The sequence below is a fragment of the Talaromyces stipitatus genome, genomic scaffold (assembly GCF_000003125.1).
Source record: "Talaromyces stipitatus ATCC 10500 scf_1105507295515 genomic scaffold, whole genome shotgun sequence".
Classification (NCBI taxonomy): Eukaryota; Fungi; Ascomycota; class Eurotiomycetes; order Eurotiales; family Trichocomaceae; genus Talaromyces; species Talaromyces stipitatus.
Genome location: NW_002990118.1, coordinates 2,294,914 through 2,320,286, shown reverse-complemented (window position 1 = coordinate 2,320,286; position 25,373 = coordinate 2,294,914). Strand labels below are relative to the sequence as shown.

Genomic DNA, 25,373 nt, shown 5'->3' with positions numbered 1-25,373 from the left:
CCTTTGTTGTTATGACTTCCTATTTTGGCACCGACGAGGCCATACGCGCTTACAAAGGGCTGTAGCGAGCTCACACACAGATTCTTCCTTTCTCCTTCTTTTTCTGTATGCTTAGTTTCTTGAAGATGAGCTACCCTAGAGTTTAGGTCTGAGCAAATGTCACACCACAGAGCGGCACTACAAAGGACCGAGCTCACACAACAGCGATTCTTGCAGCCGTCACATGAGCTGAGTTCCAGAACTGGATACTGGCTAGCGGACCTTCCCTTCCTCTTTTCCTCTCTTCCCAAGCTTAGGATTTTCATTAGTTAGGATCTAATAACATTCAGTTCGAAGTCTTTTAGTGTTATAACAACAACACGTAACGCAGTATTGCTTTTCACCGGGAATCCTCGTCTTTGTCATCGGTTCCCAAAACACCACCGCTCTCTCCGTATGTTGGAATAAGCTCATGGCCATGTGATGTTGCTCGATACGCGGAAACGAATAAGCTTATCGAGACGTCACACTTGAAGTCAGGGAGGCTACTCCCCCCAACCCGGCCTAGGTTCGTCAAGCAGCGGCACTTGGAGCCCAAAAACGCCTTATAATCCTCGTACGCTGGAAAGGAAAGCCAGATCTATCAAAAATATGCTTAATATTGGAGATTTAGATAGGAATTCGCCCGGTAGTCAAGCTCTTAATCAGTTGATCAAAGGGTCACTTACAACTGTGCACCCACCCTTTTAGCTAAGGAAAATCATGATCTACGTGATGCAGTTGACCAACTACAAAAACGTCGAACTCGCCGTACAAGGCCCCTACAAGCTGAGGGTATTTTGACCGTTTCCGAGGGCCGAGAGCTGGCACAAGAGGCTGAAGAAGCTGTCAACCCCCCCTGTAGCCAATGAGGATGGAACTTTGCAGCGCGCTCAACGCGCGCCACCTAGGTGTAGTTATTGTTGGCAACTAGGGCATAAGCGTAACCATTGTGAAAATCTAGCTACATAGGTTTTAATATATTTTGTGGTTTACATATAATTTCTATGGGTTCAATAAACTAGGTGTTGTTTTGGTGCGTCACTTACCCGTTAAATACGTTAACGTAATCAACAAGCGAACCGGCACTTTTTCCCGAACGCGTACACAATATTAATTCCATATTATTCAACACGCCAACATGCCACCAATTCGCAATAAAAATAAGAAAGATTTAGCTGAGCAAGAGGAACGAATCTTATTAGCTATTTCCGATTTATAAAATGGACGAATTTTACGCGTAGCTCAAGCTGCAAGGATTTATAGTATACCCCGGGTGACTCTACAAGACAGATTAAACGGCACTAAACAAAGATCTCAAGTACGCGCCAACAGTCATAAATTAACTCAGTGTGAGGAGGAATCGCTTATCAATGGATACTCGATCTAGATAAACGTGGATTACCCCTTCGACACTCTCTTGTACGAGAGATGGCTGATTATCTTCTTTCACAACGCGGAAACCAACAGGTTGGAGAAAACTGGGTATATAATCTTGTCAAACGTCGCCCAGAGATTGAATCAAAGTTCTCACGGAAATATAACTATGAACGTGCTAAGTGCGAAGATCCGAAGATAATCCAAGAATATTTTGATCGCGTACGAGAGGTTATATCAGACTATGGGATCTTGCCAGAAGACATCTACAATTTTGATGAGACTGGCTTTGCTATGGGACTCTGTGCGACTGCCAAGGTTATCACTAGAAGTGATCGATATGCTCGGCCAAAGCTATTATAGCCTGGTAATCGAGAATGGGTAACTGCAATTGAAACAGTTAATTCGATTGGATGGGCATTGCCTTCGTACATTATTTTCAAGGCAAAGAAATACACTCGATTAGGCTGGTTTGAGGATCTTCCAGACGACTGGAAAATTAATATTAGCGATAATAGATGGACGACAGATAAGATTGGATTAGAATGGCTTAAAACTCATTTTATTCCTCTTACCGATGGCCGTACATTGGGGAAATATCGGATGTTGATTCTTGATGATCATGGAAGCCATTTAACTGCTGAATTTGACCGTACATGCACTAAGAATAATATTATTCCAGTCTGTATGCCTCCTCATTCTTCACATCTTTTACAGCCTCTTGATGTTGGCTATTTTGTTGTTTTAAAGTGACATTATAGACAGCTTGTTGAGCAGCGAATGAGGCTTGGATTCAATCACATTGACAAAATCGACTTCCTCACTGCATTCCCAAAGGCTCGTACAATGGCATATAAAGCTCAAACTGTTTGGAATAGCTTTATAGCAACTGGATTAGTACCATTCAATCCAGATCGAGTTTATCAACAGCTTACTGTTCGATTAAGACTCCAACACCACCCCCTCTAAGTCGATCAAGTGATACACAATCATCCTACTTATATACCCCTTAAAATCCACGTTAATTTAAGCGCCAAATAACTACAATTAAGAAGCGAATAAGCTGGCATACGAGAAGTTCATCTGAGGCTATTGATGAAGTGTTTACACGGGCGTCAAAGGCTTATGAGATGAGTATAATAAACTTACAATCGCACAGAAGGAACTCCATGATCTACGGGGTGCACATGAGAAGGAGAAGCAAAAATGTCAAAGATCCAAGCAGCAAATATCTCATGAGCAAGGAATTACCAGAGAGGAAGCTCAAGCACTCGTACAAGGTCAGATTGAAGCATCTCAAGCTGTTACTACTGCTCTGGCCGAGCCTGAACTCCCAGTCTCTCATCCACCTATACGACGTCAATTTCGCTGCAGTGGTTGTGATGTTGCAGGACATAAAATAACTGGAAGTCCTAATCGTATTAGGAATTAATTTTTTGTATATAATTAGTATGTGGGTTAGAAATTGAGATTTGAGATCAATATTTTGTACGCGTTCGGGAAAAAGTGCCGGTTCGCTTGTTGATTACGTTATCGCTCATTGATAACTAACAATTATTCATCGGCACCTTATCGATTAATCGATGACAAGCCTGCTGTGGATAATATGAGAGACCCCTGGGGAAGAGTAAATCAATGCATACAGTGTTGCGTTACAGAAAACACCCATGTAAAGTTTCTGAAAAGCCTTATGGGAAGCCCAGCGTTGGGCGTCAGTAAAACAGCAGTTGGCTCGTTCATAAAACAAGATTATCCATGATCGTTGATAATCCTTGGGTCACCGTAACGAATTATGGGATCACTCTGCGGACGACAGGACGGATAAAAGGAAACGAGACAGATTGAATGGTAAGGCAGTTCCATCCCATTGATGATCTCAAATGACCCATAAGGTTTACCTAGGTAATTACCGACGCAGCCGGTCAGGAAACTCTCATCGTTCTGAATCCCAGATCAAACTTCAGTGAATGTTACTGAAATAGGATTATACACTCGTATTTACATGAATTATACAAAGAGGTAGATCCGCAGCCCCGAGTAAGGAGCACTTGGGAGTAGAAAAATAATCTGGCTTCCTTTATAAGTCAACGATTATGATGAAACGGTGCTAAACTCCCATGGGTATTCGATATTCTTATTCACCAGGACCATACGCCTTCGCCATCACCCATTAACGCATTAACGGCCTCATGCCTTTATTACACTGGGTATATCATCCATCGTCAAACCATCATCACGCAAAGCGATAAAACAATATTATAATGCTAGATCCGCTGCTCATTTGTGCCGAAGGACTTATGCACCACTATTCCCTGGCCATCGAAATGGTCCATATCGATATCCGAACCCGCAGTGACAGCTGCATTGGCCGGAAGTGATAAGCCAACCTCTGAGACCTGAGAGCCATCAATATCGTGTATACGTTGCGACTGGGCACGTGATTGCGTGAGGGATATGCCTCTGCTGTTATTGCTGCTGCCCCGGGAGCCCAGAGATGTGAGGCTGTGTACGCTGTGAATTATGCTCTGGACTTTTTCCGATTTTAAAAGGCCGTACTGAACGGGAAGACAGGCGGCGATGACACCGAGGCCGGCTTCAAGCATCGAGAAATAGGTGGTGAGGGTGGTGAGGTCTGAGAAGTTAGTATAACAAGGAAAACTAAAAATTGTGAACAAAACCTACACTCTTCATCAGAATCCGGGTCGAATTGAACGGCTAGCGCTCGTTGATATATGACCATACGGACAATGGACATGGCGATAGTTCTGTAGGTATTAGCACAAGAACTTTTTTGGTAATGAGGCACTATGGAGACGTACATGGCACCTAGACCAAATACACACATGATGGCAAACTTGCGACGGGTGGGCAAATGAAGTTTCCAGATCTATCATATTAGCATGTTTCTCATCTCACGTGTTTCAGTACATACCTCGCCGATAGGTAGCAAGATCGTCAAGAAGTCCATGATCACATCCGAGATGGCATAACCCATATGCACTGGCCCAGTTGGTAAACAGTATTTGGCTTCGGTTTCTCCGCTAGTCCAGTAGGCCGCAAAGTCGGTGCCACAGAGGAAGAGGAGGAGGAAGAAGAAACAGATCGTCCAAGCTATCACCGAAGCGATCATGAAGTAGTTGACCCAGGTGAACTCCCAAGCCACGTACTTGGTGAAGACGCGACGGTAGAAGAGGAGGAAGCTGAGTTTTATGCAGCCCAGGGCAGGGACCTGGAGGAGTTCGGTAGGCCAGCCAGCCTGTGAGGGTTACTCATGTATCACGATTTTGAGAGAAAGAGAGCATATACGCACCACATTAGCATCTGGGTGATTTGGACCCGCGTCTCCCTCTGAAGCAGCGTAGCCAAATCCTTTTATGCCTGTTTCTGTAGGGGGTAAGTATATTCCAATTAAACATTCGCAAAGATTCAACTAACGTACCGACGAGAATGGTGACAGCCATGCCAATGACGAAGAGCTGAACATATGTTAATACTATGCAAACACAGTAATCGTCCATTATTTCTCACCAACGCCAGGCTAATTGCCAAGTCATCCAGCCCAAGCCTGGAGTTCTTGACACGACGCGCATAGAATCGCAAACCCACCATCAATGAGCAGAAGACAATCAAACAGACGGCCTCTGCAATTACAACGGGGGCGTGGATACGGATGTCCTGGATGGCTGTCATGGTGTTGACGCATACGTTGTCGATGGGTATGGTGTTGATAGTGTCTGGTCGCGATGGAGATACATACTCTGTATATGATAAAAGGCCCACTGGTGGCGCCCCCCATAAAAGTATATCTTCATCAACGCCTTTCTAATTCGGGGCGGGACTCCGGGAGGACGGACCGGGGCGTAGCGGAACTAGAATTAGCGCACGTCAAGTGTCAAGGGCCCCTCGCTGGTGGCTGCATACCATATATCCATGACCAATTAGAACATCCTAAACATGTAATAATTGCCCTTCGGTTAGCCAGGATGATCAGCTAATACCCTGGTCGGCGAGTATTTATCCTACCAGAAACAACATAGAGACGGGAAGACGTCGCAGCAGTGTGTTGTGTTGTAAGGACGATCAGGGATTAGAAATGAGCATACCTCGACCAGGGCAGGGACTGGGGTCAGCCGTAGCTAGACTGATCAGAAGGAGGGCCAAACTTTTCAGAGCCGAATTATTTACACTTTTACCAGGGTACACCAGATTTATCTAGAGCATTAATTTCCACTAGACCAGAAGGTCTGGTAGACAATACATATACACTGCTTATACGCGGGACAAAGGTTAGTTACTTATAGCAAGAAAAGAATGGCCGCAAACAAGAGGCTCTGGTCTAGTCGTGGTAGGCGTGCTCATCCTTGTAATCATCCTTATAGTCGTCCTTATAATCGTCCGAAAGATCCTCCCCGTGTCCCTTGAGGATGTCTCCTGGATCATACCTTCGCTTTCGCATGAAGGCCTCCAGCCGATCCCAATTTACGCACTCCCGGGTAACGTCCGGGCGGACGCTGAGGTCGTGCCACGGTCTGTGTGACCAGTAGAACCGGTTGGTGGTGAGGTCAGGATGGCACATCATCGAGGTGCGCATAGCTTCGAGGCAGTGGGCTAGGCAAATTCGATCAGTAGCTGGCCGACGAAGGGAATAATAATAGATGTAGGAGAGCATACTGGTATGTTCCAGATCATTTTTTCTCTGCTCTGCCGTCATGTTGGGATAGTAATGATCTGCCTGGAGAGTCTGACGGATCCGTCGCTGTGGGATGTTAGTTTGAGCTCTAAAAAAAGAAAAGTGAATACCTACCAGACAATGCAGATTGTGATATACACCCAGCATATACAGGCTATTTCCATTCTTCATTACCACGGTACGTGACCCATCCAGATGTTTAACTTCGTCAGGGAATACTTGCAAACCATGTGCTGGAATAATCAGTTCTGCGAACTTTTGAAATTCACGACAATATACATACGATGAATTAGACGGTTCCATGCGCGCTCCGAGTCATCGCTAGGCTCCCCGAAGTAGAGATGGTTGCTCCAGTAGTTCCACGGTGGTGTATCAATGATGTACTCAATGGCCGGAGTGAGAGGAGCTGGGCTCAATGCTGTTAGTAGAAAGTAGATTAGATTTATATAACCTTAGACGTTATTCACATACAATACAGCTTCGGTTGAGGGGACTCAGTGAAGAGCAAAACGGTGCGAGTGAGCGGGATCAAGTTGATGACAATGATGACCAAGACGACCGCTAGGGTATGTGTCAACACCGAAGTCAACCACGGCCACCGAGGGCTTCGCCGTGAGAGGCGAACATCCTCCAATCCCGCAGACTGCTCGTGATCCTCCAAGAGTGGCTCTGCTTCGATTCCCATAGCGTATATATTGTGTAAAAATCTGTGTATAACGCCAAGGGACAGGAAATAATGGAGTACCCAGAGCGAAATTGAGGCGATTCCCAGTTAAAAAGAGAAAATGAAAGAAGCAGCCCCCAATTTCTCATATCAGTTAGCCCTCCAGCTAATCAGTAATCTCCGCCGCTGAGCAATGGTGGGATAACTAATGGACGGACGGCCATCCATAGACATCTATGGATGTGATGGGCGCGCATCTGCAGTGTGCAGTATGGAACGGACCTACCACGATACTTTACCAGCAACAATAGTTTGGACTAACTAACTAAACCAGGAAGTTGCGCACATAATATGTTCTAGTATAGCGGTATACGGCTGAGAGAGCTGAATACATTGCATGTACAAAGCTGTAGTGTGAGGAGGGGGTACTTCAAATGCCGACAGGGAATTCGCAATCCGGAGAAAAGTGACATATAAGAAGGTTGAAGTCAATTCTAAGGTCTGGTAACAGATACCACAAAATATCAATAAAGATATTTTTCGGCGTTGAAGTACCCAAAATCTCTCTATATTTATACCATTCTACGTGAAGGGCAGTCCAATATGCGTACACAGCTTATTTTACTCCTCACCCTTTTCTGTACTGCTATGGCTCTCCCAATGCCACATGCAGAAGGTAGAAATTTCTTTGGAGATGCTTTTAAAAAGACTCTAATTGACAATCCACAGAGACAGATGACTATCCCGTCGGCACCGAATACGAACTTGCCATTGACTGAGCTCCCTGAGACAAAAATGAACACTGAATGACAGGGTGATGGGAATTGAGGGGGAAGGGCACAATTTGCCTTATCAGTCAGCAACCTGCACTGTGATTGGCGAACGGCGTCAGCGAAGAAGGGAGGACTTAATGGACAAATGGGCAATTGTGGAAAATATAGGAGAATGGAAATGTATTGAGCCTTACTTGTTCTAGTAAATGATAGCCTTCATAACTCTATTCCAAAGTCCAATCGCTATGTATAGGTCTAAGTCATCTTCGTATAACCGTGATCATACAATCAAGCTTGATTAGCATATCTAATTGTAGCTATTAGGAAGTCTACTTTATTCCGTCTACCTTCGCCTAACAGTATTTCTTCCGATACTCCTCTGTACAACCTCGAAAATCACTCGCCAGACACGGCTCTTCAGGATCATTCCACCAGCCCTTGCGGTGAGAAGAAAGTCCAGCCTCACAAGCAAGCTTATCCGTGTAATAGACCAGATCTGCATGGAAGTTGACACCGTCAGCACCTCTAGTCGGATAACGTCTTCGTGATAAGGCGTTCATATATGCCACTTGGCGCTTTGCCTCACCTAATGGCGGTAGAGTTACATGGCCATCCCAGTATGCGGTAGCCCAAATAGCCTGAGCATCAGCGGCGCGGAAGTTGTTGGACATTCGAGCTCTCCCTAAAAAGAGAATGGAAGGATCAGATAGGGAAGCCATGCCGTTGTAGAGCCTGGCTGGTGTGAGGTTATCACCCCCGACAAATTTGGCGTCGGTCGGCGGCGAGCCCAGAATGGGATACGTTCTTAGAATCTCTGCATCTGCTTGTTTTATCAAATCTTTCCAGGTTTGGTCTTCGGTCGAGGCGCTAGGTTGATGTGGGAGACCCAATTGAGAGGCTTGTTCATTCGTGAAGAAAGGGTACGAGGAGTTCCAACCTGTGCCACATAAAGCGACATCAGTAGGCACTTCTCTTCCGTCCATCAATATTATGGCGTCGGATGTAGTACCACATGGATCACCCCGGTAGACGTGTACGTTCTTACTGACTAAATCCCAAAAATCGTCCTGCTGAATGACTCCAATAGGACCGCTGCTCCAAAAGAATCTGTTTAAGTTAGCTTTGATATAATGTAGAGTATGCATATAGAATTTATAAAGAGACAACTCACGATGCTTTTGGTTCCAAGTCACGAAAGCCTGGAAGAGCCCCTTCACGCCCACGATAGTTCGCCCAGGCCTTGAATCGATGATCGGCGGCATACAGTTTCTCCTCGAGACTAGCTCTCGCTGACTCGTTTTGATGAAGTGAGAGAGCCGTACCAGAAAGCTCATGGAAAAAAGAAGGGCTGAGCGTCGCAGCTTTCTGGGTTGCCCCGGCTTCTGCCGCATGTTTGTATCTCCCACTAGCTGCTGGATCCATGAATATGCCTGGGCCTTCTCCTGAAGTTCGAATGATCCAGTTAACATTTTTCCCTTTTTTGAGAGCACCGTACACCATGTCGGCTGCTGATTTTCCTCCCCCAATAACGGTGATGTTTCTGTAAGCTGAATCGGGCTCCAAGATCTTCTCATGAGCTCCAAGGTCCCGATGATGAAGCATGGGAAATTTACAATCGGAACTGAGAGGGAAGGTTGGCATATTTGGCAATGATGTGAGTCCTGATGCGACAGCCAATTTCTTACAGTACCAAGACTGAGGCTCGGTACCTTTGATATGCAAGAGCCACCCATCACCGTGCTTTTCCACTGATCGCACATCTGCATTGACCCTGATTCGTGATCGTAAAGATTCCCCATTGTAGACATGGCTGTCGACATATTCTTTCAGATATTTGGTTACATACTTGGCCTCAAATGTTCCGTACGCCCTGGGAGCATCGTCCGGGATGTCGAGAGCTACGTCTGCCAACGACGTCATACGTAGAGGACTTTGCGCCCAGAACGCCTCAAACACCCTTTCTGAGTACCAAGTTAGAACACATTCCGATGGAAGATACAGCTACAAACCTGCACTCCAAACCCCGCCAATGTCGGCATCCTTCTCGAAGATCACGAGGCGCGCTTCAGGGTGGATGTCGAGATAGAATCGCGCAAAGGCGATGCCGGTTAGACCTAGTCACAGTGAGCGTGGCTTCTGGGATATTTGCATTTATGTAACTCACCAGCACCTATGACTGCTACATCAACCTCCATGGCCGACATACACATAGCAAAAGGAGCCGCTGAATCGAGAGAGCACACGTTTTGTAGCTCGGAGTCGCAATATGAGCCGATAATCAGCGTGCTGAGATTATTATAGGCTATTAGCTGCATGTAAATAGTTAAAGAAGAGTGTGGTCGTGTTACAGCCCCCGCAGTGTTGAGTACACGGCTTCAGTCTTAACTTTCTCGGATATTTACAGTAGCCACAACCCCCGTCGGACGCAATATATGTAGGAAGGAGCATGTTTGGACATGATCGACACATCCATCTGTTTGATAGGTCCTATTGGGAGGAATACATATCTCGCTATATGCAGGGTTCTCTATATTGACCGGGGTAGGATTTTTTCCTTTGTTTTTCCCGGCATTCACGGTTCCGAGTCATCAGCCGAAAGGTTGCTTGTCTGCCCCATCATTCATTTTTATACGCTGGTGGTTCGAATGAGCGTTCGAATCGTGAAGGTTTATAGCTTTAATGCTCACTTGGCACGTCGGGCAGCCTTTAACCCTATTATACGTGTGCTATGGAGAAAGACCTTTCCGACATTCCTGCACCAGACGCCGCTGGGCCAGCCACGATACTTGCAGGCATAAATAGCCAGAAGGAGACAGAACCATCGACGTCCCTTGAGTGGGCGAGTAATCCTAGGAATCCTGTCAACTGGTCTCCCACACGGCAATGGGGCATCATCGTCCTCCTCTGGGGTGCCAACACTGTGGCGTATGTTCTCCATGTCGTCTATCGTTGTCTTCATTTTTACCACAGACCTGCAATCGTTGTACATGTTAATTTAAAGTCGTTATCTGATCATAATCTAGCTCTATCTGTTCTACTGCTTTCGAACCTGCCCTGCCGTTCGTCCTGGATGATTTCGGTACTCATAGTGATACTCTATCCTCGTTCACCATTTCAATATATCTCATAGGGTTTTGCTTTGGTCCACTGTTAATCGCCCCTGTGAGTGAGCTTTATGGACGCGTTATTGTGCTGTACCCCAGCTTCGTAGTCTACCTCGGTGCCCTAGCCATCTGTGGGAGCAGCAACAATATCGCTGTGTTCATCGTCTTCCGTGCCCTGATGGGGTTTGCAGGCATTACGTTTCTGATTTGTGGACGGGCTGTTGTCGCAGATATAATTGCACCCAAGCGGCGTGGTCTGGCGGTGACGTTTATAACTAGCGGTGCTACATTTGTAAGTCACTGGAATGATATCGTATATCTCTGTGCTGACTAGGTAGGGTCCGACTTTAGGTATATCACTATAATAGCTTCAAGCCGAAATGATGAGACAGCTGACAGCCCAGGACCAATTGTCGGCGGCTATATCGCCGAGACCATTGGATGGCGATGGATTTTCTGGATTTCAATGACATTTGTAAGTGATTCTATTCTTGTCTACGCATGACATATTTAAACAATTTTGGGGCGCAAAAAGAGCCTTATTACTGGCATATCGAAACTCATACAAACCTCAATGCTACAATGTCAGCTTACAATATACAGTTGGGAGCATGCATGCTCGGATGTCTACTCACTCTCCGAGAGACATATCCTCCAATTGTCCTCGCTCGTCACCTCAAGCAGCAAGCAGACAGCACCAAAGCAGCAGAAAAGCCAGCGTCACAGTTATTGATCACAGCATGCACCCGTCCCCTTCGGTTCATATTTCGCACACGCTTAATACCCCTTTTTACTCTCTACACCTCCATTCTCAACTCCTATCTCTTCATCCTACTTTCGACCCTCGGGACCACTTTCCAAAGCAGCTATAGATTCTCACCCGGTGCTAGCGGCCTTGCATATCTTGGAATGATGGCAGGCTTTGTGCTCAGCCAAGCTACTTTGGGTGTATTCTCTGACTTCTATGCCAATCGGCAAAGTCAAAGACGCCCGGATAAGACCATCAAACCGGAAGATCGACTTCCACCTCTCATTCTTGGAGCCGTAATTCTTCCTGGTGCTCTTCTTTTTTACGGGTGGACCTTGGAAAGGCACACGATGTGGATTGCCCCCATAATCGGGAGTGGCCTTGTGGCTTTTGCAGCCATGTACTCTTACATTCCTGTGCAGATATATGTGATCGATGTGTATACTCTCCACACAGCCAGTGCTACCGGTGCCATGTCTATTATCCGCAGCGCCATATCGGCGGCAGTACCTCTCGGCGCAGATCCGTTGTATGCGCGCTTGGGATATGGATGGGGATATACATTGCTTGCGGGCTTGGCTTTACCATTTATTATACTTGGTGTTGTACTTGTGAGATGGGGAGAAAGGATTCGGCAAAGGGAATCCGCACTTGATTAGTGTAGGAGTGTCTTTTACGCGCTCATAAAGTAAGTTATGTTTATTATCAAATATTACTGGATGGAATACATATATCTAACAATGTAATATACAACAAGAATGGAAACACATAATACGAGCAAACAATACCAAATGACTCCCGCCCATCCCTTATTTTTTTCTTGTTATATCCAAGTCTTGAACAAACCTAAATATAGAAACCCTGTTTCTTCACCAATACTTCATTTTTCCCAATCAAAAGATCCAGCCGCAAGCTCTGCATCATCAACTGCATCATCGGTACGACAGCCTTATCCTTCAAAAGTTGCTCCTTCTTAATCCAAAAATGTTGGTAATTCAACGAGCCAATGCAGTCGGAACCAGATTCCGGGTACTCATTAGCTTCGCTACACCGTATAACCAGCAGATCATCCGGATCGTTATATGCGTGACGAATTATAGAGGAATATGCACCTTGCTCAGCTGGCCAGTTATCCCTGAACTTCTCACAACCAGGAAAACGGACATGGTCATCCACACAAGATTTCCAACCCTCCCATATCTCGAAAGTTCGAGGCGTGTTTTGCGCGAGGATGAACCCTGTATTTAAGTTCACTTTCCCTTCCCAGTCTAGGTTGAAGTCCTCGTTCGGGTCGGAAGGGATTGCGACTTTGGTGTTTTTGGTGAAGTTCCAATAGTTCATTTGCCATTCCATGGGTAATGTGAGCTCTTTGAAGATGGCATCTGCTTCGACATTTAGGAGATATTTGCATTCTTTTAGGTGCTCGATGACGGCGGGTACTTTGGCCCAAGACATATAGCGATCTGATGGCTTTTGTGCAAGATGGACGAAGGCATATCTATATCCGTGGATCATTGCTATATCAAGTCAGCCCCGATATTCCAATGTTTATTGTAAGATACTCGTACCATAAAGATAATGATTTAAAAGACCAGCTGAAAACTTGTCGAATGAGTCCCAATTGAGGGGTTGTTCATTGAAAAGCTCATGTTTCTTCGAGAACGGCCGATTGTCAATGTCCACGACACACAGATCCTTGCCCAATGGTTTTGTCCATATGGGGTCATTCTTCAAGGTGAAATTGTATCCCTCATATGTCGAAAAGTACGGGGCAGTTATTGGATGAATGAAAGGGGCATTCATTTTTCGTATCGCCTCGGCATATGGATGACTAGTTCCTGGCTTTAATCTGAATATAAATGCCGACGATTCACTATTGTAGTATTTTAGCACATGCAGGATCACAAAAGCATCCAGGATCAGGTTTACCTGAAGTATAAGCGGAAGTAAATTGGAATTGACAAGCCGCAAACGACGAGGACGGCTAGATGAAGAAATCTCGGGTATTTCATGGATGTGGTTTTAATGACCATGAGTATGGAATATGAGAAATTCGGAGGCAACTCGCTCAAGAAGTAGTCAGTAGCCCTTCTTAGCTATGTCTTATGAAAGGCTTGGAATGCTCAATGTTCCAGTTAAGTATTCGATTAACAGATGGGATGAATTAAGAGACGTTCCTTGATATTAAATATAGCAGAAGACCACCGGTTCTATAAAAAGGATTTGATGTATACCCACATAAGCTGAAATACCAAATAATTTGAAACATAGAGTAACTTAAAATATGAATATCTAGTACAATAGTCAAAATATAAGAGCCAAGCCACTGAGGTAGCGAGCTTTAGAATCCCGAGTATGGATCAGCCCACCTGCAAGCTCCTAAGATCATACGCATAATTTCCTAGCAGAGTTCTATAGCGAGCTTAGATATGAGCTATTTTGTATATTCTTACGAGCAATTGAGTATGGCGATCTAGGAGATGCTTATAAGGCAGCACGTGTACAAGGAATCCAGATCTTTATAAGGAATCCCACATATGAGCAACCCAGGTTCTTATCAGGAAGCTTACGTACAAGTAATTTTGTTGACTTCCATAAGCTGAAAGCTGAATCGCGTATGAGTAATCTAATTTTTTATGAGAAAGTCATATAGGTATAATTAAATTCTCATGGGCAAGTTTCCGTACAAGTAGGCTTCAGTTAATTATATGAAGGATCCATAAAATGTAGCCCATCAGAATATACTGTCCCTACCTTAGTCCACTGTGAGAAAGTATCTAGCATTTGAAATCTATGTAGATAGTGCATACAGCATGGCAGCGCCGGGACGGCGCTACTTAGGTGAGCAATGGACCACGCTAATTCGAAAACGGTTAGCGCTATGTGGAAAACTCAGCTACACTCCGAGTCGTATTCTAGGAGAGAGTTGAATGATGTACGAAGTACATAGTACAGTCGCTAGCTGGTTGTTAGAAAATTTACTTGTTGAAGCACAGCTTGGCATCCGCTAGTCACTTCCGACTAAGGTGCTTGACCTAGTGGTTTATAACCGACCCTATTTCTAACATTTTTGGCGCTTAACCCGCTATCGTACATGGTATATGATATAGGTTACCAAAGGCAAACTTGACCTTCAACGAACCGAGCGCCAAGGTTTCAGGTACTGGACGCCTTATTAATCGGCCAATACCATAGAACATGTGTTGAAAGGAGATTTTGATGGCGTGGCGTGGTGCATTCTCAGCCTTATGAGCCGCTATGAATCTTTGCCAATCAAGCATTAGGTTTAGTAAAACAAACATCGTCAACGACTCCGAAGATGGACCCGTCATATATAGGAGAACTAGGCAGGAAAGCCACTGGGAACATATATGTGTCTAACCATGAAATCTGACTTATCAAAAGCATCATCAAGGCATAGCAATGTTAAGATTCGCTGGCGCTTTGAATCAGTAAGTTCTGGCTATCACCAGGGCTCCAGATACTTCACTTGACTATGTTTTCATCCCAGTTTTGTCCAATTAGGACCTTCGTTATCTAGCTACGAAGTATACACTCAAGATATTCCATGACTCAAGTGAGTCTGGGTATGGCCTTCATTACCCTGATCGCCGATACGAACAAAGATAGAGTATGATCATAGGTTTTGGGCGATGGTCTTGCCGCGGACCGAGTGAGACATCGATACAGGCCTCATCAAATAGAAGAGAATAGCAATATATTTTCAAAGCTTAATTGTACTGACACCACCACAATTTCTACGCTGTACCTAGCGTGCTCTAGTTTGATAGCGTGTAGAGTTTGTGATGATTCATAGAGTCTCAAGGTGTGATGATAAGCTGCTTGCTCTGAAACCAATACCGGATACCTCTTCGATTGTCTCTTCATTTTAATAGAGACTCTTTTGAGTGGAATATTTCTAAGATAGAGAACGTAACTGTTTATTGATATAATTATTGCTTTATAGTGCGTCGAATGTATGTCACTGCGGTTTTGTTATAAACGAGCAGTCTTAGCCCTATCCTCAGAATTGACTCCGATTCCGAACCAGATCCTCGTATTTGTCACTAAGTATGCGGGGAAACTCAGGGTCTCACCCACTACTTAGCGTTCAACAATGTCATTGCTTAATCGACCTAAGACTGAACCACTAAATTAGGGCCGAAACTACCAATTTGTATAGTAGCGAAATTGGCTCTCATTGGCGCTATTCGAAGGATTGGAAACCCTTTTCTGCTTCAGAAGTAGACTCCTGGCTCTCCGCAAACCTTCTGGAACTACCCCCACGCTACGCAAAGAGTAGAATTGAAGTGAAGCACCGATTCAATCACGATAGGTATCATCCAGAACAAAAGCACACAAATATGCGTAGTCTTTGGGCCTAGACAGTAGAGTCAAAATGAGGAGGAACCCGCAAGTGTCGATTTAACCCATCATCGCTGTAACAGTTCCACTCCGAGGCCGACAAGCACAGAGATATGATGTAGAATTAGCAGTATATTGGATATAGTTTTTGTATAGCCCTACGCCCTGCACCTCTATCCAGATCCTATCTTTAGTAGATCTTAGGGCAATGCGAGAGAAGCCCTAATCTACTCACCTAGAGGATTAGGGCTCTAGAGATCACGTTTGCACGGACATCGGAAATAAGGGTTAGGGTTAATATGAAACTAACGGGGAAACTGGCCAATGACGTCAAATCTCGAACCAGCCGAGGTTCAGAGTGATACGTACAGAGTACCTGAGCACTGAGTCTATGATGAATAAATAGTTCAACTTAAAAGGCACATTTGAGTCCCAAATTGGCGAATTGACATATTGACGAAAATGTCTTTGTGCATGAGAAACTCTTATATGAACTTCCATTCAACCGATGGTGTCGTCCAAGCACAATGAAGAGTCAAAAATAACAGCTGTTACCGTACCATACCAACCTGGAGCGTAATAAAACGCGCTCCCCTCAGCCGAGGCTACGGCTCTTTCTCGTTGCGCTTCACCCCGGCTAACTCCAGCTTTCGTTTCCGCTGGCCTTCCCCATGATCTCACCATATAACCAATCCTTATCACAGAGATTATTTTAGTTCGACACGTCTTGCTTGTGATTTTACCTTTCTTTTAATCACCTATCAAAATTTTTTTTCTCCTGTTCAATACCATTTTTGCGCCGTGATTTATTCAGTCGAGGGGATGTTTCTGACTTCCGCTCGAAGTCGTCTCTCACCCTCTCTCGGACGTGCTCCCGCTTTGCGACTATCTAACAGGACTTCTCCTGTAGGTTGTCTCAAGTATTCAGACATAGAGTATTTGCTGATATTCTTCTACTTACAGATATTAGCTATGGCGCCCCAACGGCGAAAGCAATCTTCTGTTCCGGAGGGTAAGTCGACCCGCTAAAGTTACCTTGATGCATGTGACTGACTTCAACAGGTTATGTCGAGGATCTTTCCAAAGGCAAAATGCTTCGTTTCGAAAACTCCCTTCCCAAACTCCCCGTCCCGACACTTGAAGAAACCGCAAAGCGCTACCTAAAATCCGTTCATCCGCTACTTTCGGCTTCCGAGTACGAACGGACGACCAAGGCCGTGGAAGAATTCATTAAGCCAGGCGGCCAAGGAGAGACACTCCAAAAGAGACTTATCGCTCGTCGCGACGACCCAAAGATCAATAACTGGCTCACCGAATGGTGGAACTTTGCCGCTTACTTGGGCTACAGAGACCCTGTGGTCCCTTATGTTTCTTACTTTTACTCTTACCGGGATGACCGCCTACGTCGCAGCAACCCTGCCGCGCGTGCTGCCACCGTGACCCTTTCCGCTCTCGACTTCAAGCGCCAGGTTGACGATGGATCTTTAGAGCCAGAGTACTTGAGGAAACTGCCCATGGCAATGAGCTCATACCAATACATGTTTAACTGTACCCGTATCCCTGCTCTGCCCGCTGACTACCCTCAAAAGTACTCGCCCGAGGAGAACAAGCACTTTACTGTTGTCCGCAAAAACCAATTCTTCAAGGTCCCCTACGTCGTCGATGGCCAACAGCTCACATCCGGAGAATTGCAAAAGCAATTTGAGCACATCTATGAACGTGCTGAGCATCCCGTCAACCCTGTCGGTGTCTTGACCGCTGCAAATCGTGACCACTGGACCGCGTCACGAGCAAAATTGCTCGAAGCTAGCCCCGCTAATGCCAAAGCATTGAAAGACATTGAGTCCTCTGCTTTCTTGGTCTGCTTGGATGACGCTGCTCCTGTGACTCTTGAGGAGCGAGCACACCAGTACTGGCACGGTGATGGATGTAATCGTTGGTTCGACAAGCCACTCCAGTTTATCATCAACGATAACGGGACTGCTGGATTCATGGGTGAACATAGTATGATGGATGGTACTCCCACGCATCGTTTGAACGACTACGTCAACAGTTTGATCTTTGGCAACAAGCTTGACTTTGACAACACACCGGTCCGATCTACACTTCCCCCACCAGCTCCCATCAACTTCGAGCTCAACCTTGAGACCGAGAAGGCCATCAATGAAGCGCTCCAAGAACACAAATCTCAAATTGCTGCCCATGAGTTGCGCGTACAAGCATTCCAGGCTTACGGCAAAGGATTGATCAAGAAATTCAAATGCAGTCCCGATGCATACGTCCAGATGGTGATCCAACTCGCCTACTACAAGATGTACGGCATCAACCGACCCACATATGAATCTGCGTCGACCCGTAAGTTCCAAGAAGGCCGTACCGAGACCACCCGAACCGTATCCGACGAGAGTGTCGCCTTCTGTCGCGCCCACCAGGACCCCAAGGTCCCTCGCGAGGAAGTCGTCAAGCTGTTTCGCGAAGCTCTTAAACAACACACAAAGTATACTTTGGAAGCCAGTGATGGCAAGGGTGTTGATCGCCACTTGTTCGGCTTGAAGAAACTATTACAAGAAGGCGAGAAGCTGCCTGAAATTTACCAAGATCCTGCATATACCTACAGCAGCTCGTGGTATCTGTCAACCTCCCAACTCAGTTCCGAGTATTTCAATGGTTACGGTTGGAGTCAAGTGATTGACGACGGATTTGGTATTGCTTATATGATCAACGAAGACAGGTTAGTTTTCTCTACCATGCCCGTGTAAACCACATACTAATATAGTTTCTAGTCTCCAATTCAACATCGTCTCCAAAAGACTCGGCTCAGAGCGCATGAGTTTCTATCTCAATGAAGCCGCGCTCGAAATCCGTGATGTATTAATGCCTGACCTTTTGGCTGAGAAGGAGAAGGCCAAGTTGTAAACTTGTATATATTTTTTTCTTTCCTTCATCTTCTAAAGAGCTTCGTCGTCCGCGTGAAGTGGACTATATAGATTTGATACAGTATCCTGTCAAGTGTTGACCAATGAATGATATGAGTTGATCGGATGAACGGAATGATCGACCTGACTAACTTAGTGGTAAATAATTCTATCTGTACCTGGTTCGTCGTATCACATAACTGGCCAGATGTACTAAGCTAGGTAAAGATATCTGAGCAGTGAGAACCGGAAATATACCGCTCATCGAAAAACAAGGCCCGGTTTGGTTTTGTAGGTATATTTTCCGCTGTCAATATCCAATCAACGTACTCACCCACCACTTAGTTACTCACTCTTGAGTTAAGTTTCGTAGCTATGTAGTAGAAGGTGGCCCGATATCATGCCCAGTGCGATGTTGTAACCCTCCGACACCCTTTTGTATTATAGCGACCAACACACTCAGGCTCTCGCAAACGGTCGTATAAGACTCATAGAAGGATCTGTGGATGACTCTTTGAATAACATAAATTGGCGTGATACAAGGGCTGCTGGAAGAAGGGTTCTGAATCCTGAATGTAAGTATGCTATGTGAAAAAAAAAAAAAAAAAACGAATTAGGGAGCCAGATTCGAATCACAGATTACTCCTACCTTCCAAATAACATAAGGACGGTCCAACTGCTTTTAACGAGACAGGATTGCGATCTATAGCTCAAACCTAAATACCCCATGGTGACGCTGTCCAAGCTTCCTCTCCACGTCTAGCTCGTCTGTATAGTCCTGATCAAATGCGTCGCGCACAACATTTTCCATGGCCTCATCATTAATTATCTCATACATTGCTTTTGTGAACTCCCAATACACAGGAAAATATTCAGCACATTCGCAATTTACTAATGTAGTCAGCCTTCCTTGGTCAGTGAGAATGTCGGTCGAGTTAATGTCCGCATGGATGAAGAATGAAGAATGATGCCGTGATTGGATTAGAGTAACTGCTTGTCTAGTTTCGTTGGCATGTGTTCTGGGATAAGGTGTTTATGGAAATCCGATGCTTGAATGAATGACCCAAATTCACCAACACGGTAATCGAAAAGGGCGCTGCCTAAGGTGCTTGCGAAACAATAGGGTGTTTGATTTGGAATATTCCGAAGTTTAGAGATGATTATTTTGAAATCTTGGAAAGCTGCTCGCACTCTTGAAATGAGAGCCGGTGAAAAAACACTCTGATGGTCTTCGGCACAGAATGCCAAACTCTTCGCATTTTTTGTTGAACAGGTTTACTCCATATAACTATGCAAACATCCACAAGAAGGATGCATTGAAAAAGATTGCTCTTGCGGCAATCTCGGAATTTACGTTGGCTGCGTGAACTCTTTGGCAAGACCATCTCGTTTCTCGAAAGTTGAAAGCCACGACTCTACCAATCTGCAATGCTTCCTATGTTTCCGATACCATATCAATCTAACCTACAGACAAGTATAGGAGTCGCTCTCTTGGCTGGCTACAATGTCTACTCGTTCAGAAATTCTTCCGGATTTTCCGGACGACATTCACAGCAAACATGAAATAGCCACCCCTTTCTGCGATGTCCATCCACTCTTCAATTTGCAGGGCCGATTACATCGTAGCCGGAGGAAGCCAAGGTGTTAGCTCTACTGTCGTCCATGCCATCTCTGTATATGACGGGAACATTATAGTGCTGGACATCAGAGATACTCGAAGAGTTCGGAATGCTCACAAAGAGATATGGTATAAAGATCATATATATCACAACGGCGTAGCCGACGAGAAGAGCCTTACGTCTTCATTTGATCAGGCCGTACAATTCCTTGGCTCCTTGAATGGGTTGTTTACCTCTGCAGGCAGGGGCCGCAACTGAGAAGCCTTTCGTTGAACATACCTGGACAGACATGCAAAGAGTTCAAGAGATATGTTTCCCAAGCCAGAATGCCTTTACGCAGGACGGAGGACTGAAAACACACCGAAGGTCCTCGGGACATTTTTTCGCAAGTCAACTAGCTGCCAAGCAGTTTCTTAAGAAGGGAAGTCCTGGAAGTATCGTCCGTGTCGCATCAATCATCTCGTACACAGTCCTTCCTAAATACCGCATGTCCACCTGCAGTTCCTCTAAGGGCACCGTAGTAATTCTCAGGGAGTTGTTATTGTCGAACTCGCGCCACTCTGAATCTGCGTGAATTCCATATCCCCTGGGTTTATCGACTCCGAGCATACGCGAGTTGTTGAAAAGGGAGCCCCTGTATCACCACCTATATATGCCTTCGACTAAGCAAGAATTGTGCTAGAAGGTATGCTTTGCTTTCCTGTTCTAAACTTTGTGATAAATACCAGTACTTATCTCGCTTTACCAGGAGAAGTAACCATCACCGATGAGACTGGGCAGACGACGACCTCCAAGTTGCGCACCAGGGAGATACTTTTCTTTTCTGTCGAGGGACTGGATTGACCATCTCATCCTCATGGTACGGATTAATCTTCAGAATTGAGGGTGCCTTTATGTGCGCAGATATTCTAATCAGTCAACTGATGCATAGAAAACTAAACTGGAGGTTTAAAACTTGGCTGTTTTCACCGATCCATCCCTTCTGAAATACTCTTGGTAACTGTGGATTTCAAGTAATGTGATGTGAAATCAATCCCAAATTGGATGTATGGTAGGCTAAGTATACCTAAGCAAAGTAGCATAATGCTAACCGTTGTGTCAAGGTACTGTGTGCCGGCACATACCAATCACTTATGTAGATAGTAGCAGTGCACTCCCAGCTGTAACTAGAGTTATATATCTACGTCATTGTAATATGTATATCAGAATGAATGGAATTTCATTTGTATGGGGCCAAAAGTGGTTTCACTACTCAAGAGTACAACATTATTTGCTTGTTTTGTGAAGCTTCTTGTCGAATGCCCTCGACCCTGAATGTATTAAAACTATGCTTCCTGATTTATTTTCAGTTCATTTCGCTCTTTGCGTTCCGTGTTGATGAGAGTAATAAAAATACATGATGTCGTGAATTGATGTTGGACTGATGAAGGCATGAATTAGTGAGTTTTTGTAGACTGATAGTTGAGTGCAATAGTGGACTTACTCCTGAGTTCATGTCCCTTGCATAGAAAATGTGTTGAATTAATGGTCTGTCAAGGTAGAGTCCCTAGATAGAATACCGGTTCTATCCTTCTCGTGCAGAGATCAGTCAATAAATCTAGATTCAGCCTGTGGCGTCTTTCTCTGTTGCCCGGGGCTCTTCCTGGGTAGCTGCAGAACCCGTATCCGCATCAACCTGAGTCGCAGTCGCAGTAGTAGTAGTAACACTGGGCCCATCAGAAGAATCAGTGTTCCCTGCGGCTGCTGCACCTGTAGAGGAAGCAGAAGAGGACAATTCAGCAATCTGACGCTCGAGAACTCGGATACGAGCACGAAGCATGCGATTGTCACGATTCAAACTAGCAATTTCAGCCTGGTAGTACGCATTGTCGTCCAGACTTCCTCGACGCGCTGCAATAGAGGAGTCATGTTGCTGTCTGTCCAACACATCGCTCAAGTCAAAGACCGAGTCGGAGGGTGGAGCGTTGGGAAGCGGGTAGAATGGTTGATAGGCTGTCGCTGCTGTCTCTGAGCCACGTGAACCACGACGAGTGGAGAATGGGGAGTGGGAATGCGAATGGACTGTTGACGAGCGAGAGACGCCTGGAGTCGGGAGTGGTGGGATGGTGGGGAACTGGTGGGAGCGCTCAGAGTTTGGAGTGAGATTGTTGTTGTCATCGACCACTGCAGTCCCAGAAGTGGATGATGAGCCCTGTTGTTGCTGGAGTTGGAGTTGCTGGAGCTGAAGTTGTTGTTGACGGATCATCTGGAGAAGACGGTTCTGTGGATCTATTAGCTTCAAGTCTTGATATTTCACTTTGTATGCTGTTCAGAAGGGGATATACCACTTGGGCTTCTTGCTCCTGTTCAAGTTCTTGATGCAACTCTCCCAAGGATGGTGCACGCTGATGATGCGGGTCCCCAGTTGCGATGATAGGACTCCCTCCCAAGCTCGATGGGCTGGCAGTACGAAAATAGTTGCTGAAAGAAGGTGAGCGGTGTTCATGATGATCAGTACCTGCAATAGCAGCAGCAGAGGGCGAATCATTCAAGTTGAGGTGAGAGCGTCGACGACCCTCTGAGATCGAAGGCCTAGTGCTCTGAGGAGAGCTGCGATGTCCACCACCGAGGGGTGAACCGTGTGACAGGTCTGCTGAGCTAAGAGGATTCATGGCTGCTGCTGGTGGAATGCTTGACGATCGTGAAGATGAGTGATTTCTGTCATTACTGCTTTGTCCTTCTGTGCTAGGAGCTGGCCAGTTGTTGCGTGCATGGAGCGGGGAAGAAGTTGATGATCTGGAGGGAGGGAGGGAGTTGAGGTCCGGAGCCATTTGGGCAGATTTTCAGAAAGTAAAGGGTCCTCAGCTTGTGTTTTTTTTTTTAGATTTTGTTTGCACTGCACCCCAGAGCATCAGAGAGTGAAAGAATGTTGTTTGATGGATTGGTTGATAGTGCCTGTCTGACATCAATGCGGGGTATCATGTGACAGCTCCAAAATTGTGACTGCAGCGCAGCGGCGATTGGGGTTAGGGTTAGGACTGAACATTCACAGAATTCTTTGTATTTATTCTTGGTTAATCTTCAAGAAGGTAGATATTGAGTATATGAATATTCGAGTAAGCGTCACGACAGGCACCAGAACTTAGAATACAGTATAATTACAGACAATTGAACATTGAGGATCATGAAGGTACACCCTCATAGTCCCAGCCTTGATTGACTCTCTTCCTCCGAGAAATTCTCCGATTGGAGTTGCACTTGACGAAAAGAGTCGCAGCTGTGATAACCAGAATTATAATCGCAGCAATGGTGGGCACAAGAACCGTTTTTCTGCCGACATTGTCTGCATCCGCTATATAGATACAAGTCGCGTTTGCGCCTCCCAATACCCAGCAGTATTGAACATCAATCGAGTTCAGATTGATCCAGACCGGCTCGTTTGGTGTATCGCTGGCCGATAGGACTGTATGGTACAAATATGTATTCTCCAGGCCGGTACGCGGTACGTCGAAGGATGACCCGTTTGAGCATATTTTGTTAGAATCGGCGAATGATTGTCTGCTGTCCGAGAGAACCCATGAATAAGGCCTACTGTCCACGCGACAGGCTGCGCGATAGGTGTCTGAGCAATTTCCGGCTCGCCAGTGCCCGTTGGAGGTAGGATCCATCATTGCACAGCGAAGTATGTCACTGCTGGGAGCGATTTCCTCGTAGCCGGGAAGACTACTTGCGTTTCGAGGCTCTCCCACAGCCCATGACCACATTGTCGATAGAGATAGGTTTCGATAGGGATCAACTCCAATATCCGCCGACTGGCCACCCAAGGTATGGTTGATAACAGGCGTGATACCACAGCCCGTATAATTCTTCAACAAAAGCGAAGTAGAGTGTGAGATGTTTGGGCCGATCTCATTAAGAGTCGACAATGCCCAAGAGTTGTTCAGATTCTTGGGATCCGTACTCTGCGGGTTGTAGAAACATCCAAACTGTAATCCTTGTCCAGCGGATGTCGCCGATACATTGATAGCGTCTTCTATATAATTCGTAGAAAAAATGTACGGCTCATCACCAGAGACATTGTACCCTTGTAGCTGAGGGTCAATGCTGCCTCGGCCAAGTATCAATCGCTTTGCCCGTTTGTTGATCAAGTAAGCCAGACAAGGCCATCCATCCGGCGTGCTTAGGATATGATTGTCTTGACGTATCGTGGTAAAGTACTCCTGTAACACCGTTGTTCTTGATCTGGTACCATGGTACCACGAATCATTGAGGTTGCTTCGTTCTTCTGCGAGTTCTGGGGGTGTGTATATAAATGAATCAAGAGCATTATTCGATATTTCTCCCAGCAGAAGAGATCCTGAGGGGAGATCTGCACTCGATACTATAGAAGCAGGTTGATCAGGATTGTTCGAGTCCGCCGCCACATGTATGTTGAACACGATGTAGAGAAACGTGGAGTCTATATCTGCGCTGCTAGACCTAATATAGCTGCGTAAATCCTCCATAATCGTTGTTAGATTGAAGGTGCCTGAGCAAGTATAGTTTCCTAGCCTGTAAGGGGAATCATCCGATGTCGAGTTGGAGGGAATTGAAACAGGACAGAGTAGCCATTGTCGATTTGAGGGAGACCAGTAAACATCGATAATGAAACGGCGGTATCCAACTGTCAAAAGATCCGATAAACAGAATGATCCTGCGTCTCCAAGATATCGATTATCGCCGAAGCATGCTGCGGTAAGCGCGATCGAAGGCTCCGTCACGTAGTTGATGGGGACTTGAGCTGAGACATCTCGTTGGCTCTGTGATTTCAGTTAGCTCAAATTATTGTTTACCGGGATGTCGGTATTACCAGTAAATCGACCCAGAACGTGCTGTTTAGCAGAGCAAAGTCCGACGTATAGCTCCCAGACATGCCGACCAGAGAAGCTGTGTTCAGGGTTCGCAGCGCGCAGTCATCTCAGAAAGTCTGGCATGCAGAGCCACAAAAGGAACAATAATTGCAACGTATTATAATCAACGGCAGGCATATTTCATGCCATTGTGATAGATGATGGGAATCAACAATCAAGAGGATAAGTTCAAGGGAAATGCGCGGGAGAATCCTATGTCATCGCCGGCGCT

At 45.6% G+C, this 25,373-nt stretch overlaps 12 protein-coding genes across 12 annotated transcripts, besides 2 other annotated features; 5 read left to right on the top strand and 7 right to left on the bottom strand.

Moving 5' to 3' along the window:
- Positions 1-630: 630 nt before the first annotated feature.
- TSTA_048970 (uncharacterized protein) lies at positions 631-890 on the top strand (the record flags this gene model as incomplete). The annotated part of the gene is made up of 2 exons (XM_002485365.1): positions 631-667; positions 760-890. 2 exons carry the CDS (start codon positions 631-633, stop codon positions 888-890), a joined length of 168 nt encoding a protein of 55 aa, XP_002485410.1.
- A 314-nt stretch (positions 891-1,204) lies between these two features.
- Positions 1,205-1,390: a mobile genetic element.
- Positions 1,390-2,316: a mobile genetic element.
- TSTA_048960 (uncharacterized protein) lies at positions 1,450-2,827 on the top strand (the record flags this gene model as incomplete). The annotated part of the gene is made up of 3 exons (XM_002485364.1): positions 1,450-1,726; positions 1,796-2,076; positions 2,555-2,827. The coding sequence occupies 3 exons, from the start codon at positions 1,450-1,452 to the stop codon at positions 2,825-2,827; spliced, it is 831 nt and encodes a 276-aa protein (XP_002485409.1).
- An 832-nt stretch (positions 2,828-3,659) lies between these two features.
- Positions 3,660-5,161, bottom strand: TSTA_048950 (uncharacterized protein; the record flags this gene model as incomplete). Its single annotated transcript, XM_002485363.1, has 7 exons — positions 4,924-5,161; positions 4,835-4,871; positions 4,706-4,779; positions 4,328-4,651; positions 4,215-4,282; positions 4,078-4,160; positions 3,660-4,027 (listed from the first exon to the last, which is right to left on the bottom strand). Exons 1-7 carry the CDS (start codon positions 5,083-5,085, stop codon positions 3,660-3,662), a joined length of 1,116 nt encoding a protein of 371 aa, XP_002485408.1. The 5' UTR covers positions 5,086-5,161.
- A 570-nt stretch (positions 5,162-5,731) lies between these two features.
- On the bottom strand, positions 5,732-6,770 carry TSTA_048940 (uncharacterized protein; the record flags this gene model as incomplete). Its single annotated transcript, XM_002485362.1, has 5 exons — positions 5,732-6,003; positions 6,067-6,151; positions 6,200-6,318; positions 6,369-6,503; positions 6,557-6,770. 5 exons carry the CDS (start codon positions 6,768-6,770, stop codon positions 5,732-5,734), a joined length of 825 nt encoding a protein of 274 aa, XP_002485407.1.
- A 1,031-nt stretch (positions 6,771-7,801) lies between these two features.
- TSTA_048930 (dimethylaniline monooxygenase, putative) lies at positions 7,802-9,859 on the bottom strand. Its single transcript, XM_002485361.1, has 4 exons — positions 9,687-9,859; positions 9,532-9,636; positions 8,694-9,483; positions 7,802-8,629 (listed from the first exon to the last, which is right to left on the bottom strand). The coding sequence occupies exons 1-4, from the start codon at positions 9,835-9,837 to the stop codon at positions 7,876-7,878; spliced, it is 1,800 nt and encodes a 599-aa protein (XP_002485406.1). The 5' UTR covers positions 9,838-9,859; the 3' UTR covers positions 7,802-7,875.
- Positions 9,860-10,250: 391 nt separating this feature from the next.
- TSTA_048920 (uncharacterized protein) lies at positions 10,251-12,033 on the top strand (the record flags this gene model as incomplete). Its single annotated transcript, XM_002485360.1, has 4 exons — positions 10,251-10,447; positions 10,546-10,922; positions 11,019-11,101; positions 11,230-12,033. The coding sequence occupies 4 exons, from the start codon at positions 10,251-10,253 to the stop codon at positions 12,031-12,033; spliced, it is 1,461 nt and encodes a 486-aa protein (XP_002485405.1).
- Positions 12,034-12,220: 187 nt separating this feature from the next.
- TSTA_048910 (uncharacterized protein) lies at positions 12,221-13,177 on the bottom strand (the record flags this gene model as incomplete). The annotated part of the gene is made up of 2 exons (XM_002485359.1): positions 12,221-12,891; positions 12,943-13,177. The coding sequence occupies 2 exons, from the start codon at positions 13,175-13,177 to the stop codon at positions 12,221-12,223; spliced, it is 906 nt and encodes a 301-aa protein (XP_002485404.1).
- A 3,353-nt stretch (positions 13,178-16,530) lies between these two features.
- Positions 16,531-18,777, top strand: TSTA_048900 (carnitine acetyl transferase). Its single transcript, XM_002485358.1, has 4 exons — positions 16,531-16,645; positions 16,703-16,751; positions 16,802-18,470; positions 18,523-18,777. Exons 1-4 carry the CDS (start codon positions 16,562-16,564, stop codon positions 18,653-18,655), a joined length of 1,935 nt encoding a protein of 644 aa, XP_002485403.1. The 5' UTR covers positions 16,531-16,561; the 3' UTR covers positions 18,656-18,777.
- Positions 18,778-19,027: 250 nt separating this feature from the next.
- Positions 19,028-19,492, bottom strand: TSTA_048890 (uncharacterized protein; the record flags this gene model as incomplete). Its single annotated transcript, XM_002485357.1, has 2 exons — positions 19,028-19,216; positions 19,379-19,492. The coding sequence occupies 2 exons, from the start codon at positions 19,490-19,492 to the stop codon at positions 19,028-19,030; spliced, it is 303 nt and encodes a 100-aa protein (XP_002485402.1).
- A 745-nt stretch (positions 19,493-20,237) lies between these two features.
- On the top strand, positions 20,238-21,039 carry TSTA_048880 (uncharacterized protein; the record flags this gene model as incomplete). The annotated part of the gene is made up of 3 exons (XM_002485356.1): positions 20,238-20,471; positions 20,515-20,958; positions 21,022-21,039. The coding sequence occupies 2 exons, from the start codon at positions 20,238-20,240 to the stop codon at positions 20,845-20,847; spliced, it is 567 nt and encodes a 188-aa protein (XP_002485401.1). The 3' UTR covers positions 20,848-20,958; positions 21,022-21,039.
- A 438-nt stretch (positions 21,040-21,477) lies between these two features.
- On the bottom strand, positions 21,478-23,165 carry TSTA_048870 (uncharacterized protein). Its single transcript, XM_002485355.1, has 3 exons — positions 22,598-23,165; positions 21,757-22,533; positions 21,478-21,693 (listed from the first exon to the last, which is right to left on the bottom strand). The coding sequence occupies exons 1-2, from the start codon at positions 23,081-23,083 to the stop codon at positions 21,877-21,879; spliced, it is 1,143 nt and encodes a 380-aa protein (XP_002485400.1). The 5' UTR covers positions 23,084-23,165; the 3' UTR covers positions 21,478-21,693; positions 21,757-21,876.
- A 186-nt stretch (positions 23,166-23,351) lies between these two features.
- Positions 23,352-25,326, bottom strand: TSTA_048860 (Lectin C-type domain protein). Its single transcript, XM_002485354.1, has 2 exons — positions 25,102-25,326; positions 23,352-25,051 (listed from the first exon to the last, which is right to left on the bottom strand). The coding sequence occupies exons 1-2, from the start codon at positions 25,162-25,164 to the stop codon at positions 23,435-23,437; spliced, it is 1,680 nt and encodes a 559-aa protein (XP_002485399.1). The 5' UTR covers positions 25,165-25,326; the 3' UTR covers positions 23,352-23,434.
- Between the last annotated feature and the right edge of the window lie 47 nt (positions 25,327-25,373).

Coding starts and splice junctions, on each gene's coding strand:
- TSTA_048930 (XM_002485361.1), bottom strand. CDS start 9,837: ATGCAGCTAATAGCCTATAATAATCTCAGCACGCTGATTATCGGCTCA. Junction 9,484..9,531: donor TGGCGGGGTTTGGAGTGCAG/GTTTGTAGCTGT, acceptor CTTGGTACTCAG/AAAGGGTGTTTGAGGCGTTC. Junction 8,630..8,693: donor GACTTGGAACCAAAAGCATC/GTGAGTTGTCTC, acceptor TAACTTAAACAG/ATTCTTTTGGAGCAGCGGTC.
- TSTA_048860 (XM_002485354.1), bottom strand. CDS start 25,164: ATGTCTGGGAGCTATACGTCGGACTTTGCTCTGCTAAACAGCACGTTC. Junction 25,052..25,101: donor CGTTCTGGGTCGATTTACTG/GTAATACCGACA, acceptor CTGAAATCACAG/AGCCAACGAGATGTCTCAGC.
- TSTA_048900 (XM_002485358.1), top strand. CDS start 16,562: ATGTTTCTGACTTCCGCTCGAAGTCGTCTCTCACCCTCTCTCGGACGT. Junction 16,752..16,801: donor GCAATCTTCTGTTCCGGAGG/GTAAGTCGACCC, acceptor TGACTTCAACAG/GTTATGTCGAGGATCTTTCC. Junction 18,471..18,522: donor TATATGATCAACGAAGACAG/GTTAGTTTTCTC, acceptor TATAGTTTCTAG/TCTCCAATTCAACATCGTCT.
- TSTA_048870 (XM_002485355.1), bottom strand. CDS start 23,083: ATGGCTCCGGACCTCAACTCCCTCCCTCCCTCCAGATCATCAACTTCT. Junction 22,534..22,597: donor AGGAGCAAGAAGCCCAAGTG/GTATATCCCCTT, acceptor ATAGATCCACAG/AACCGTCTTCTCCAGATGAT.